This window comes from Phasianus colchicus, chromosome 15 (genome assembly GCF_987193195.1).
Source record: "Phasianus colchicus chromosome 15, bPhaCol1.hap1.1, whole genome shotgun sequence".
Lineage (NCBI taxonomy): Eukaryota > Metazoa > Chordata > Aves > Galliformes > Phasianidae > Phasianus > Phasianus colchicus.
The window spans coordinates 8,244,248-8,260,254 of record NC_143450.1 but is presented as its reverse complement, the minus strand read 5'-3'; the positions used below and the strand labels follow the sequence as shown (position 1 = coordinate 8,260,254).

The 16,007-nt window shown below is 37.7% G+C and overlaps 1 protein-coding gene across 4 annotated transcripts in view; it reads right to left on the bottom strand.

The window, feature by feature from the left end:
* Positions 1-6,640: 6,640 nt before the first annotated feature.
* Positions 6,641-16,007, bottom strand: part of ATP10B (ATPase phospholipid transporting 10B (putative)) — a 63,166-nt gene continuing 53,799 nt past the window's right edge. For all 4 annotated transcript variants that reach the window (XM_090150837.1, XM_090150836.1, XM_090150834.1 and 1 more), the window contains 6 exons: positions 15,839-15,964; positions 14,279-14,479; positions 12,437-12,517; positions 12,198-12,302; positions 11,546-11,733; positions 6,641-8,936 (listed from right to left, as the gene is read on the bottom strand). In XM_090150837.1, coding sequence (XP_090006963.1) covers positions 8,429-8,936; positions 11,546-11,733; positions 12,198-12,302; positions 12,437-12,517; positions 14,279-14,479; positions 15,839-15,964 — 1,209 coding nt within the window. In that variant the 3' untranslated portion in view covers positions 6,641-8,428. The remainder of the gene's footprint in view (positions 8,937-11,545; positions 11,734-12,197; positions 12,303-12,436; positions 12,518-14,278; positions 14,480-15,838; positions 15,965-16,007) is intronic.

Sequence of the window (16,007 nt, the reverse complement as noted above, 5' to 3'; positions counted from 1 at the left end):
CTTCTCTCTCCTATTAATTTCTCCTGTCAATCTTTGCCTCACCGTTCAAAAAAAGGGATCGAGGCATCATCTGCTATCGTGTAGCATAGGCTTCTCCTCTGAGCAGCATTGCCCGGTAGCAGCCAGCCTAATGTGATTGTTTCCAAACCAGAAAGGACAGCTGTCACTTGCCTCCCCAGAACGTACTCACAGGGTATAATCAAGAAATCTTCTTGAAGAAGTTGTTCAAAGCGATGCTTACCAAACGACTGTTAAGACAATAAACTAGTTAATTTGCTCTAATGGACAGGTGCAGTGTGAGTATTTAGTGTCTCGTTAATATTGACTGGCGATACTTAAAAGAATCCGAATGTTAGCTGCTAGACTGGCAGAACATAAAGCACTGATGATAAATATTTCTACTTCTACAAGCAGTTAATTCCGGTTTAGTTAACAACTGAAATTAAAAGTGTTTAAAACTCACACTTTGCAAATCTGTTCAGCTTTCCCTTGCAGATGCTCATTGTTAGCTCTCACAAGGTGCCACCATAAGATGGTAGGGATTTCTACTGAAAAAACTCACCTGGATCCTCCCTACATTTGGCACCAACTCGCTTTGGGGAAAGAGCATCACTGGGCACTGGCTTAGGGAAGCCTGTGCAGATAGGCAGTACCTCCTTAACCTCAGGATAGTGATTAAAACATGCCTTTGAGTCTGCTGTGAGTCAAGTAAAAAAAAACAAAAGGCCTCAAAAGGCCTAGGGAGGGATGTTCAGTAGATAACAAAACCTGCAAGACTTTACTGTTGTGGCAGGCAGTTTCCATACATTAAACTTAAGTCTTGCTGAAGCTTTCTTAAAACCACTTATGTACAGTTTCTTTTCACAGAAATACAGGGGAATTATTCTCTTTCCTCTTCCCGAATATCTGATTATTTAGCAGAGTTGAATTATTACTGGCTTAACAAAGAACCATGTGCAATAATAGCAGTACTTTTGTAGTAAATTCTATGTTTTGCCTTTTGTGAGCTGAAAGAATCTTTTTGATGCTGACAGGCAATTGATTAGAGCTGGGTAAATAGTATTAAGCAGACAAAATATTTCTTAAATCTTAGCATTTAGGGGATTCAGAATAATTTCCTATCCCTTATCACCATTTAAAAGGATTTTCGTTATCCACCAAACAGCATAGATTAAAAAAATAAATTGCAAAACAGTGGTTTGCTGATAAACCTTTGACTCTGACTATCTGGTTTTTATCAAACCCAACTAACTCGAGCTTTTCCTGCTTTTTCTCTGGTGGCTATACATTTCCAGAGGAATAAAATGCTGTTCTATGTAACAAGCACAGCATATTTAAGAACACGTTTCCAACAAAATGGATTTCAAACTTTTGATGTTTGTGGTCATTGTCATGAATTTTTATGATGATAGGCATAGTAGGAAGCAATAGGTATTGAAATTTTTACAATAAAAGAGCAACAAATTGATTTTGAATCTTTAGTGTATTGACATTTACTTGAATTTATTATTCCAGCATTTGACTAAACTCTCTAAATTCCATTTCGCTTCAAAATTTTTGTGTTTGTTATGCCAAAAGTATTGTATGGAAAACTGACCTCCAGCTAATTCCGCACCACAACAGAAGTTGTGACATTTACCACAATGACCGCTATGAGATGCTTGCTTTCTTTTTGGTTGCTGGTAAAATTGCTCTAATAGCTACATGATTACTGATCCAAATACAAAAACATAGCTCCCATCAGCAGAAACCATAAGCAAAGGGCCACACCAAAAAAAGTCCTGCATTTTCAGATGATGTGGGTAAAGATGTGGTTTCAGAAAAATCATATAATAAATATATACTAGAGACAGCTCTTAAAGATGTTCTATAGCTGATTTCCCTGTATGGTTCATCTTCTAGTTCCTCTTGTTGCTAAGATACTAGCAGCACTGCCTTTCACTGTGGCTTTGGGATTTGAGGATTTATATTCCCTTACTCCCAGTAAAAGTCTCCTCCATATACTGCATCCATACCTTTTCTGGCACTTTTACTTTCAGAAAGGACAGGTGGAGAGTGTAGGTGACAGAAAGCCACAGCCATCCAGTTACTCCAGTGGAACACTCCTACCTTACAACCACTTACAATCTGGCCTGGTAAATGTTACAGCTTTATTTAGCAATTACGGTTTTGGGGTTGTGTCATAGCAGGTAATGCAAATTCTTCTTTAAATGCAATTAAATTCACTGTCCTTAATGAAGACAGAATTATTTTGTATTTTATATGAGAGTTCTGATTTTCAAAGCAAACTTTAAAATTCCCTACTCAAATACCTGATTGCCTCAGTCAAAACAATTTTGATATCTAAATGGTTTTGTATTTTTGTGCTGCCATCAGCCTTGAGCCATCACAAAACCTCCTGGGCTGGGAAGTTAACTTCAGTGTTTTATAAATGATGATGTCCATTTCCAGGAGAACTGAAGATGGAGTGATTTGAAAGAAATTCATTCTTTAAAGTTCATCACTCTCACTAAGCATGATTAAATACTATATAATTTAACATTATTTGCTGATAGAAAATCAAAGCATTTGCCCCTAGCATGCTGACATTTACAGCAGTGGAGAACATTTGCACATTTTATGCTTATAATAACAGATGAGGTATGAAATGGATTGTGATAATGCTTTGAACACCATGGAAGTCTTCTCATTTATCATAGCATGTGAAGTCTGGATCCCTACCATTATTCTGTGATATATTTCCATACAGTGGAAATATAGAATAGCTTTATTTTGATCTCTTCAAGGAAGCGCCGATGTAGGTTTAATCTCATTTCTTACAGTCTTTTTATTTTATTTTTTTTAATGAGGACTTGAATAGACAAATAACTGATGTAGATTGTAACTCCTTAGTGCGAAGAGATTAGATCCTCTCCTGAAATGCTCTCCTTTTGTACATTTCTGTGGGATTATGATGGGTTGCAACTAACCAGTTATGTGGAGTGGTCTCAAGAAACTGCAAATCAGTCTAAATTTCGCATGGTCCAAGTCTATTCCTTTTAAATAAGTGACTTTCCAAATCAGTATTAGGATTTTAAACTTTCATTTGGTATATGCTTGAATCATGGCATCATAGAATCATAAATGTTGGAAAAGACCTCTAAGGTCTTCAGCCCACCCCCACCATGCCCACTAACCACGTCCCTCAGTGCCAGGTCTACCCTTCTATTTTTTATCCAAGAGTTATCAACTGCAAGCACAGCTCTGGCTCTGTGATATCTCTGCTATATTCCCTGCTTGTAAAACTCAACGCTATGAAACAGAGCAAAAAATTTTAAGAACAAATTTCCATAATATATATATGTTCAAAATTTCTGTAAGGTCATATTTGAAGCTTTACAGCATTACCTCCTCGCAAAACAAGATTAAAAGCAGAAACATTTTAGCCTGCCACATGTCTGGGTTCACTCTTCACAGTTCTCTCTACTTAATTAAGCACATGTAGATGCATACTTTATTCATTTCACTCTTAAAACACTCTAGACAGACATTTCAAGACATGAGAAACCACTGAAAGATGCCTGAAAATGGTTTAAGGACTTTGTGAATATGCTGAAGGCCGTAGACAAGTTTATATTCCTCCTTTTTCATTAAGGTGCTCTCCTGATCTTGGTGCTTATGAGCCCATCTCCTGTTCTGCCGAAGGTACACAACAAGAAAATGAAGAATCTGCTCCCATCTTTGGATGTTGACTTAGAACATGACATTACTGGCCATGAGCTGCATAAACATTGGTGAATGAGGAACCATTCACATCAAACACGAACAGACATTTATTCTTCCTGCCAAAAGTAGTAGTAAACTATCAACAAAACAAGATGGACTCTAATAAAACTGCAGTTGAATCCAGATGATTTTAAATGAGCTCCGTTGACCTGCCTGCATCCTGCTGATTCGCATTTTTTGCTTTTTGAATAAAACCAATAATGCTAGAGCAGTTTCCTCGCCAGTCAGCTTGAGGTTAAATAGAATGACAGTACGAAGGGAGAAATGCCAGTGCACAAAAGAAAAGCACCAGCTGTGTTGTTCACCTTTCAACATACTGGCTACTTATTTCAGTATTTTTTTCTCAGGGTTCTGAAATAATACCTTATTTCCATTTGAGTTTCTTAGGATGCTGACAGATGCTGCACAGGCAATGGCAGGACTTGGGATGGTGCAGCCCATTGAAAGGAGCTCACCAAGGGTAGAATTCATGACTATGCCATGGCCTGAGCTACTGTAACGTGTATGCTGTCAAAACTGCCATACCGGCAGGCTGTGGATGTGGGAGAATACTTCAGTAGCTGCACAAGGAAAGGTGAATAACCACTGCCTTCAATGCCCTCAGATAACAGTTACCTCTCTGCACTTCTTGGAAAAATAAACTCTTCATACTCTGTATTCAGACTTATTCTTGTTTAAGTAGCTGCAAATTATCAGATGTTACATTATAAGAGCTGGGCAGTTGTGTTCATGATGGTCACATGTCCTGATAATTGCAGCAAGCTCCAATCACTGCCAATGTCAAAAGTACTTCACTGATCTTCAGTGCTATTTGGCCAGCTCTCCAAGTCCCACCCTCTGAGATCATTAACTTCAAGCATCTCTTGTTTCTGCATTTATGTTTTTACTCATCAGTGCTACTTGCAAGCACCTAATCACACCACATCCTGCCTGCAGTCACCCTACCCTGATGCAAATAGTTCAGCACATCACCTTGAACTGCAATCAAACAAATGAGTTAAACAGTGCAACATCAGCCAACAAAGTAGCAAGATATATGCAATTTGTCCGTGGGAAAAATGCTTTTTTTTTTTGTTCTGCAGCATTATACATGCCACTCTCTAGATAATCTAAAAGCCCTTTTTATTTCTTTTTTTCTTTTTTATTATTCTGAGAAATAAAAGAGAACAAACTGGATTCTTCCTCCTATCCCAACTGACTAATTCTGGATTTTAGACTGAAAGAGTTGCTCTTCATACCAAACAGATTTCAGCTGTCAAGGCGCATATACTCAGATTGTGATGCTAAGGCAGGCATGAACAAAGTGTAATATGCATATGGATTTCCTGCTCCTTGCATTAAAAGAAGCAAACAACTCACCTCTGTGAGAACACAATGGATGGCTCTTCACTGACCACTGCAAGCAGCATGGGATCACATCTGTTATTCAACCAATTTACTTGGCATATCAGTTCCTATCCAGCTATGCATGAGACATCTCCTCCAGTTTGCCATGTAGGTATAGCTCTGCATAGCTCAAAGCAGTATCATTATTATGATAATATGACAGACTGTAAAAAAAACATGCAGTGATTTCACAAAAACCAATGATTTTATAGTCCAAGTACATGCAACACTGACTATCAACAGAACATGTATTAAAACATGAGACACCTGTTGTGTTGATGGAACTTAAATCCTGAAAATATTACTAAATACATCTTGAAATAAAAAGCTATCTTGAAAGACCAGCTAGGCCTAAAGAACACATTTAGTAAACATATATCCCTTCTGCAAACAACGCATTAGAAGCTTTTGTTTTCTCACAGCAGGCTTATGTTAACCAGGGGGAAAAAAAAAAAAAAAAAAAGGGCTTTAGCTTTATATCCAGAACCTATTCTGTAAAGGGATTGATTTATCTCCTGATCAAAGGGAAGTGCCTGTCCACTGCCTTTCTAATAAAAGAGAGTTCATGATCACTGCTTACCGAGGAGCATAGGAGAGATCAGCTATTTAGCAGTGAGCACAGGTCCTGAACTATGGGCAGTACCTGCTTCAGAGGAGGACTGGTAGCACTGTCACCCAGCAGGAGATGTATTTGGAGAGAGCTTTATACAGCTGTGGAGTCAGTTGGGATGCAGAGGCTACGTCTTCCCTGATATTTCCTGATGCCCCTTTTATTTCTGGTTGTTTCACCTTTCTGCCTCCTTGGTAACCAGCATTAATTTTCCTCTGTGTTGCAGACTCTTTGAGTGAATTAACCCATTGGACCAATTTGTTGTCATCTACCACACAAAATTAACAGACTGTAGGTCCATCCGTAGAATTATTCAAGGCATCCATGCAAATTTTGCTCCTTTCTGTCTTTTCACTGAAGAAACTGTTTTTGGCTATAACCTGGAAGCTAGTTAGAGAAGGGCTGTCCTCTACTTTATTCATTACTTCACGTAGCATGGACTTCATCACTCTAGAGCATTTAGGGACTGTTTTGTTGGAGATCATAAGCAGTTTTTGCTTCCCATTCTTTCTAGAGGAAACAATATTGTTGAGGAACAATATGTTGTTTCTGAATGTAAGCCCAGTTGTCCAGGAAAAATGCATGGCAGAATTATTTTGCAGAAGCACTGTCAAAAAAAAAAAAATGAACTTCTCAGCTTTGATTTCCAGAATCTCTACAGGTCTTTCAGATTTTGTTAAATATAAGCTGTCTGCCCATGGATCATTTCCTTATGTGTTCAGTTGCCTTACTTTATGACAAGCACACCTCCAGCAAGATAGAGGAGCTGTCTCTGAAAACATGCCACTCCTGGGTACAGCAGCAAAGCCATTCTTCCACCTGTTTCTGTGTTAGTCTCACTCCCAACAGCACACCAAGTCATGACCATGTTACATTTTATTACTATAAAAAAGTCACATTTTGTAATAAAATATATAACAAGAAATTGTCATCTTTAAGTAAACGGACCATTTCATGTAAAAACACAGCTGTGAACTGTAGGCTTGATCTTAAGTCTTGTCACCCAAGGTTCATTACTAGCTATGAGCAAACATCTGAGCAATCTCACACCCCATTAACAATAATCTCAGCTATGCCCAATTCCCTTCATTTGTACATCATGCAAAAATCTCCTTCTAAATTACTTTACAGCTGACAATTAATACTTTATCAATTACAATGCTATCCGTGCTCTTGCTCTGGCTACCAGAAATCCCAGTGGCAGATACGCTGCTCAGACTTGCCTGAGTTGCATTAAAGTAACATCTTGAGGACTCTAGTTACAGTACTGTAATACATAGAGGATAAATTACTGTTTGCTATAGAGGATATTAAACAGACTTCACACATTATGATAGGTGGCAAATAGCTAAAATAACATATAAAAAAAAGCTAAAAACATACTTAAATCAGAAACAGTGATAGATTCACAGAAGTACAGATGGCTTTGAGTTTAAAACATGGTTAAGATTTCACCCCACATTGTGAAGAAAAATTGGGAAATGGTCCTACCAGTCAACATTTCTATAAGAAATACCAAAGTCACCTTTAATTGCATTGCAATAGGTAGTGATGAAGGTGACATTTTGTGTTTTTTAATTCCTTGCATTTTGTTGCCCAGAGATAACAAAAAGGAGGAACATATTATGCATATCTTGGTCATTTTGTACCATGTGTTGCGATGTGGTTAGTGAACCTTCATATATTACTTGTCAAAATCTTTGTCATTAGTACCTCCATCAACTACTGAATGTAAGTAATTGAGGGGAAAAACATAATTTATACTTGATTGAATGCAGCAGCAATATAAGATAAGACAGGGAATTAAAGGAACAAAATGATTTCCAGGTGAAAAAGCAGGGAGAATTTTAACATTCTGGAACATAAATCTTTGAATTAGACTTGTTATGTCTGTCTACTTCCACAGATACGAAGAAGTAGACTCCATTTATTGTTGAGTTATGCTGTCAGTTCTTGCAGTTCTGTATTTGCGTTCTTCCATTTCATAAACTGCTTTCTCCTGTTCTTAAAAATCTCAGGTAAAACCAGTGCCTGCATAAAACACAGAGTATACTGTGCAAGGAAAGCACAGTAGATCTGGTATTGGAAGGTGTATGAAGTCTACGTGTTAAAAAAAATTGAACATTCTCTAGTCTCTTTCAGATGCTGTGATTCTGCAGCACCAGGAGACTTTTTTTTTTCCTGCTAGAATTATAATTTTTAAACTAGTAACGTCTAAGACTTTTCCAGAAGATTTAGAGTAGGGTGTGCTACTCTAATACTTGCTTAATGTTGAATGGATTTTCTTTCCATTACTCCAACATGGACACATCACTAGTGCAGTTATTCACTGGTATTGTGAAAGAAAAATATTCCTGGAAGAAAGAAAGTAATTGTAGCTTTCTCAGCAATTGCTTAATGATTATGTAATTTTTCTCAAATGACACAATACCAGGAAGATCAAGAAGTCATCTCCAGTGATATATGCACTAAAGAGAAGCTGAATATTAGAAATCCTATTGCACTACTCCAGCGAGTTTGTAAATCCACACCTCTCTCTCCTTTTGTAGTGAGCAGTATGATTAAGTATAAATGGAATTTTTATTTTCCTGATGCTATCTTTCTCCAAATGCTCTGCAGAGCAGAGATACCATGTACAGAAAAGGAATCTCATTTCTGAATGCATCTTCAAAGTGTCACTGCACTCACAGATCGCCGATGGCTTCCACAATTAAAATTCTTAGCTTTTCCTTTAGTTAGTTTGCCACCGTCCTGTCCAGGAGATGCTATCCCACTGGGTACGAGGGGGGAACAGCCAGAGAGAGGTCCTGAGGAAGAGTTCGTAGCAGTAGATTCTTCCTCTGCCCACCTGTTAAAGAAATAATATCCTTCCTCATGTGCCCATTTCCTGAGAGGATTCACCTCAGAGGCCAATAGTCCCTGACTTCCTGCGTCCGCCTGAGGTACGGGTGCTGCTGCTGGATGTAAAAATGGTGAAAAACAAAAGTGGCTGTTGCGTTGGTCAAGGTCCTCATTAGGTGCTGGTGACGCTACAGGTGCATCAGAAGTAGTTTGTTTTCTTGACCTCAGTTTCTGGATCTCACAATCCCGTTGCCCTTTAGGAAGTTTGTCTAACTGTTGAGCTTTCAGAAGCAGTGATGCTCCAAAGGTTCCTTGAAGAGCAAAAATAAAGTACCTAATGAAGGAGGAAGAGAATGGATTGTTTTAGCAGTGGGCTCCTCCCATAGTCTGCATTGTGTAACACAAATCCTGTTGCTAATTTTCCAATGCTCTTCAGGCCTCTGATAGACCATCTTATACTGCTGTTGAAAGAGGGCTTCTGGATGTTAATGCAACTGTACACTTATCTTCACCTGTATGGAGCCAACTACAAGCATATGAATACTAAATATATGATATTAGAACCATTTTGTCACTGAATAGTGCAAGAATGATACACAGAAGCTCACTAAGAGATTCAGTATTTGTGGAGCTTGAGATTACACGACTAAAACAGGCTAAAGAAAGAACCCTAAATTGATAGAAAACATAAAACCAGAAATTTAGAATCAGCCTGTGCATTTGCTCAGGAAGCAGTAAAAACACTGTGTCCTACTTGCCAGTGCAGGAAGGAGAATTTATATAGCTGTATATTGTGTGCAGTGAGAGTACACACACCTCTCCACATCATGACGGTCTTATCTGAAAACCAAAGCCTCTCTCAAAACAACATTTCTAATAGGATTTGACCTTTACATACGTGACCTTTATACAGATTTTACAGCAAACATCGCAGCTCTTCGAAATTGCATTAATGAAGGTGTCATTCTTGCATCTGGCTGCTAAATATATATGTAAATAAGCATACAATGTTAAAAATGCCAGCAAATCAGACTGAGTACAGAAAGGGCTCTTAAAGCAATGGACTTCTCATTCCTCTCTGCATAAATAGGAAATACACAAAAATACATAGAGTAATAAAATTGTTTGAGTTGGAAGGGATCTTTAAAGGCCATGTAGTCCAACCTCCCTGCAATGAGTAGAGACACCTACGGCTCAATTAAGTGCTCAGAGCCCCTCCAGCCTGACCTTGTGGGTCTGCAGAGAACACCAGCTCTCTGGGCAACCTGTGCCAGTGCCTCTCTGCCCTTATTGTAAAGAAGGAACTTTTTCCTTCTATCCAGTCTCTATTAGCCATGCCCATGGTCATGCTCATACCATTTCAGATATGAGAGCTGTACAGTTGCTAGTTACAGCTGGGCAGCTAAGAGAACAACAATAGAGAACCCAAACACATAAGAAATGGGTCACATTTGCTCCATCCTTGCTTTCAAGTTGTTTTCTGTGTCTTCCTTGCAAGTTTATGGCAGACTGGGTAGAAGGGCATCCCACCAACAGACTCTACTTGCTGCTGCCCTTCCCACAGCCCTGCAGTGTAAGATATAATGCAATATGCTGACACAGCCAAGTTGTAGCAGAACCCAGGGGCTGGATATTCTGTGAACTGAGGATCCTGCAGAAAATAATCTTAGGTATCTACATGATGATGAACAGCAGTTTTTCAACTCTGAAGATAACAAGATATAAATCTTTAGGCTCAGTATTCTGCTGAGGAACTAACACTCCTAACATTGCTGAATTCTCAATATGGATTCTTAAATTCTTAACAATACATTTGATGCAGAAAGGAGCAGAAAGCCCAGGATCAAAAATGACACTGTGAATGTGGTCTGATAGGAAGACAAAAATCACACAGGAAAAGAAAGTCTGGAAAATGATGCTCTGCCTAGAAGACATGAGACCTCACTGAACTGTGTGTTGTTTATCCTGACCTGAAGTTATATAACGTAACATGAAATCACAAAGGCATCTCCACTCAGCTGGGGAAATAAAATTAATTTGAAGAGAAATATGATTTTTCCTCAGAGAGCTTCTTTAAGACAAAGTTAGTACACAAATTTTAATTCTTCACAGCATTAAAAACAACAAGCAGGTTGTTTTTAGCAAGTCAGCTAGCAAGTCAGTCAAATCCATTACTTTAATTGTCTAAGCAGAAATAAAATTTTTAAATTTAAAATTTAAGTTTTAAATTTAAATTGTAGATGTGAAAGTGGCACAGCTCAGGCAAAATATACCTTAAAGAATGATTAAGGTATTAAGCATTAAAAGTAGTAAGGTTACCATATACATATATGGGAGCAGACTCATGGTTTTCAAGCCAGCTTTTCCCTGGAAACTATCAAAACAATTAATCTTCCTCCAAATATCATTTAAATTCAATTTCAGTTATCACTGCCATACTTGACTAGTCACACAGAATAAAACTAAAACTCTGCATTGGATGTAGAAAAGTATTTGATATGGAAACATTCTTAAACTTGGCTTACTGATGCACTATAATGTACAGAAGCAACAGAATATGTTCTGTAGCTTTCAAAGCATATAGGAACATTTCAAAGACTTGCTTTCTAGCCTTCATCTGCTCTACCACATTGTGTTTTTCATAATGAACAATTATATAAAGGATTTGTACCAGTAAACTTTGAAGCACCCAGAAAGAAAGGTTTTTCTGATGGGAAAATGAAGGCAGTAAGTGACTTATCTAGGGTTATGAGACTGAATAAATTAATGATTCATGAACCAGAAAGTAGAACCCAAGTTTCTGACTTCCAGACCAACAACCTATCTCTGCACAACACGAGTGCCTCACATATCTCCTCTCTATAGGCATTCTTACTGCTATTTCACTCAAATGCCTACAAATTTACAAAATGAAAACTGAGAAGAAGAGTGCTTTGCTCAAACCTTGGCAAGAGTGCGATGGTTGGGGTGATAAGACACACTAAATAGAAAGTGGGCTCTGAAAGCTGTTTCTCCATTATCCAGTAGGGGTCGGTGGGAGGGTTGCAGGCCACGCACACAGCATTGTAGATCAGAGAGAAGACAAGGTAAATTACCACGCTCCCAATTATTGTGATCCAGTGGAACAGTGTCTGTAAGAACAAAATGACCACAAAACGACCATAATACATTTGAGGCACTGACTCTTAGTACAAGACAGTACACAAAAAAAAGACTAGAAAGCAGATACCCAATAGATCCATCCTCTTGAAGAGTGCAGGCCAAATACCAGGAAATTAATTTATGAGACAATAGTGACAACTGTTACAGTTCTTGAAGTAACGTGTCTTGCTCATGTTACTGAAATATGTAAAATGGTGGACTGTCCAGTCCAAAAGCAAAGCAGAAGTGCATTTTGTTTCTACACTTACAAAGCTATTACCCCGAGGCTAATAATAAATTCTGACATATTGTGAAGTCTCACTGCATATGTTATTTTCTTTTTCTGACGCAGAATTAATGTAAAAGACTCTGAAAGAAAACTCTGTGTCTATACAAACTATTATATTTAGAAAATAAAAAAAAGTCATGTGGATAGGACAGGCCAAACACGTACCCATGTTTTCATTTCTAGAGCCTGGTGCAGGAGGATGGTCAGGAGGGAAACAGTATTGATGGGGTTTCCGAAGGAAAACACATCGATGTCGGAATCCTTGTACGCCTAGAAAAGAGGCAAGTAGATTGTGTTGAACCTTGACTTTTTAGAAGATAGCTTTCCTTTTTTTTTTTTTTTTTCTTTTCTATTTTTCACAGAGGATTGGAGACTGAGGATATGAATGACCCCTGTGTACTTACCAAATAGGGGACAAAGAAGCAAACGAGGCTTTGATAGAAGGCATCCAACATTGTAATAATAAAAGTCGACAGCTTGTATATCTGTAGGAGTTTACAGACAACAGTCATTATGATGGCACGCACATTTCTGATCTGTCCTGCAGACATATTTGTTTGTTTTTCTTCTGCTCAGCTACTCATTATAGCTAACTGGTCTCCCTTCACGAGCAAATGCCTCTTGAACAGGTGATTTAAAGCTAAGACTTATCCCTGAACAGACATTTTCTCTTTGTTAACTAGACAGTAAGATTACTGGGAAGATTAGCCAGTCAGTTGTAAGTGGAACACAATCACTGCTTCCATCCTTCCCCACAGGATCCCTTTCCTCAAATTCTTTTTCAAAAACAGCTCTTCCTGTACAGTTGGATGAAGTTAATTTGTTTTAAGGATCCTTCCCTTGATGCATCTATTTTGTACCATTTTAATTTGACTGCAAGATGTATTTAAATTTATCTAGAGACATGTGATGCCACGAACATTCTGGGAGTGACAGAAGGAAAGGTCCTACTGTTTCAAGGCAGACAATGTCAACTCAGAAATAATGACCTCTTCACAATGACATATGTGAGGTTCAAGAGTTCTTAAGAAGGGAAGTCCTACAAAAATCACCACATTCTGCACTCCTTTGACTAGATTTTTCAAAACATTACCAAACATGATGTGAACCCCAAAGTACTTGTCAGTGATAAAAAACACAGTCCATGATAAAGAAAACAACTACTATGAGAAGGAGAGATAGGAACAGTTCCTAATTCCTGCAATTTCGTGATCTATAACAAAGAACACATCAAATTTTGCTCATTTTCATTTTTATAATTTCCAATTGAAAATATTAAGACAATTTGGGAATATGTTTCACTGTGTATACACACTCTCTCACACACACATATGTAAATAGATGCATTTGTCACAAGCATACAGAGATTAGACCAGTTTTCTAAAACTGACAAACAATATGAGGAAAAAGCTTAATATAGTCTTACACATATATTTCCTGAGCATTACCATTTCTGACAGTTTAAAGTAAAAGAAGTAAATAAATGGAACACCTTTGGATTGGAACAACCTGAACACCTAACTCCGACATAAACCTTTATATATCTAACAGGTCTGTTTCTGAACGCAAGAGTAGAAAATAAAAGTCTAGCTGTTCATTGATTTAAGTGTTTACATTTCCTTTCAGTGTGCTGCAGTCTTTTAAAGACAGCTTTTTTCTGTACGTTGAGACTGATTGAAACACCAAATCTCAGCAGAGTTTAATCAGGAACCAGCCAAACTACTTCAACCTACATTTGTTATATTTCTCTTTTTAATCACTCATTCTTTTTTTGTCATTTGGATTCACTCATTTTTTTTTGTCATTTGGATTTTTTTTTCTATATATGGTGTGTTTACATATAATACACACACACTTATTTGCTCCATCATCTTTTCTTCATGTCAGAAACAACAAATACAGGTCTGATTCACTAGTATATCACTTTATTTATTATAATGCAGCAAACTCGTACCAAATCAGATTGCTCAATAAATTTAATGGCAGAATAAACCTTTTCATTTACATCTTCCAACCACGAACAAGCACCCTACTTACTCCCAAGATGAAACTTCAGTTGTATATTCCTTAGGAGCTCTTCTGATAGTTACAATTAACCCTTCTTTTTGTGGATATCAGTAAAATAGAATATATAAATAGATAATTTGGTTCCAGTTGAGTCTGAAACGATTCTCTCCCTTCTCACAAAACCAAAAACAATGTCATCTTTTGGATTACCAAGCAGTTATTCAAGTATCAAGACATACCTCTGAATTCTGCCCATTCTTGTATAACTCAGGCAAGCTCAGTAGTGTTTCTGCAGAAACATCTCTATCCAGAACTCCAAAGACCAGAGGGGGCAACGAGGTGAAGAAAAGATTGAAAAAAATCATCTGCCAATAATCTATCATTGTGTTGCCTGAGAACCCGCAGAAGAACTGGTACCAGAAGAGCAGGTTGACGTAGCTCTGTGGGAGAAGCAAGTACAAACCCAATGCTCTGTTACAAGCTGAACTGTTGTTCCTCATATGTGCAAAAGCACATCCCTTCACGCTGATGTATTTTCTCCTTGGGTCGTGAAGGCAGTGGAGATGCACATTTCCTGTGGCTTCTCCTTTATGCTCTTCTCCCTCTCCCACCTCATTATTCCCTACTCTGAAAGCTCATGTGGACCCTTTAGTTTGCAATGTACAGGTAGTTTACACCTCCCATAGTCCCATCAAAGAAGCTTATGCAGCACACTGGTAGTTAAGAATTTCCAAAGAATACATTATTTTAGTTAAAGGTGCTTTCAGAAGACATCTCTGTGTGTTGTTCCATAAAGCAGTATATCTTAAGGGACTGCTTCACACTGACCCACTATGATACAGCTTTATAAAAGCTGTTAGGTTTCTTAAAGAAAATACTGGAGAATAATTAAACAAATTGTCCACAGCTCTGAGTGCCAGACTTTAAAATCCTTTTACAGGCTTGCTGTCAGTATGGAATCAAAGGCCTCCTGCTCCCTAATGGTACCAAAGAGATAATAGAACAGCAGCATCCTGGTCTGGAGGGCTTTTTCACATTGCAATTTCCTTTGAACTGTGAAAGGGTGCCCAGTTAAGAAAAAGAAAATTTTCCATTTCCATTACAAGTGTTAACACTGACAGGACATAATCCTTATTCAAAATTATATATAAAAAAATAAAATATGGATGCTTTGAATTCTTAGTAAATAGTCTTTCATGCTCAGAGTACATTTCGTGTCAGATAGACTTGTTTGCACAGTCTTGCAGAAACTGTACTGCTGTCAGTTTTATCCACTTTACATTATTCTTCAATGCGCCATTAATTTGCATATACATTAAATTTTTAATAAAAATGCCAGATATGACTGCATCATTGCTTGCAAGTGGTTCCTATCAAATTAAATGCAAAAAAAATCAGGTTTCACAGGCAATCGTTTCTTAGTGCAGAGTCATCTTCTGCATTCTAGCACTAATAATCTGCTGCTCCTTATGCAAATTTTATTTTGAAACTCATGGGTATTATTAATAAAGTTTCTTGAACTGCTATATAGAATTACAAAACCTTGAGTTCCTTTTTCCCCATGGAATAATGCTATTTCAATGGATACTTAGATTCCATATTTTTCTCTATTCTTTATGCAGTACATTACTAAGATGGAAATAGCAAACCCTAAACTTCTGCAAAGTGGAGAGAAAGGAATTGCAGTTTCATTAAAAAAAAAAATAAAAAGAGAGCAGTGTCTTCAAAAAACAAACCTAAAGCACTCTTTTAATTAGCTATTGCTAGGATGAAAGCTTCCAGAATTTTAATCATCTTACCACATTTTTGTAGAAAAAGTAAATCACCATCTTTGCCAGGCGAGCATAACACCAATGCCCATGGACGAGAAGCAGCTTTTTGAGATGCTTGAATCGGGATATTGCAAAGTCACTAGCCATCACAGCCTTCATTAAAGAGAACAGAAGTTACTTTACAATCTATCTTTTT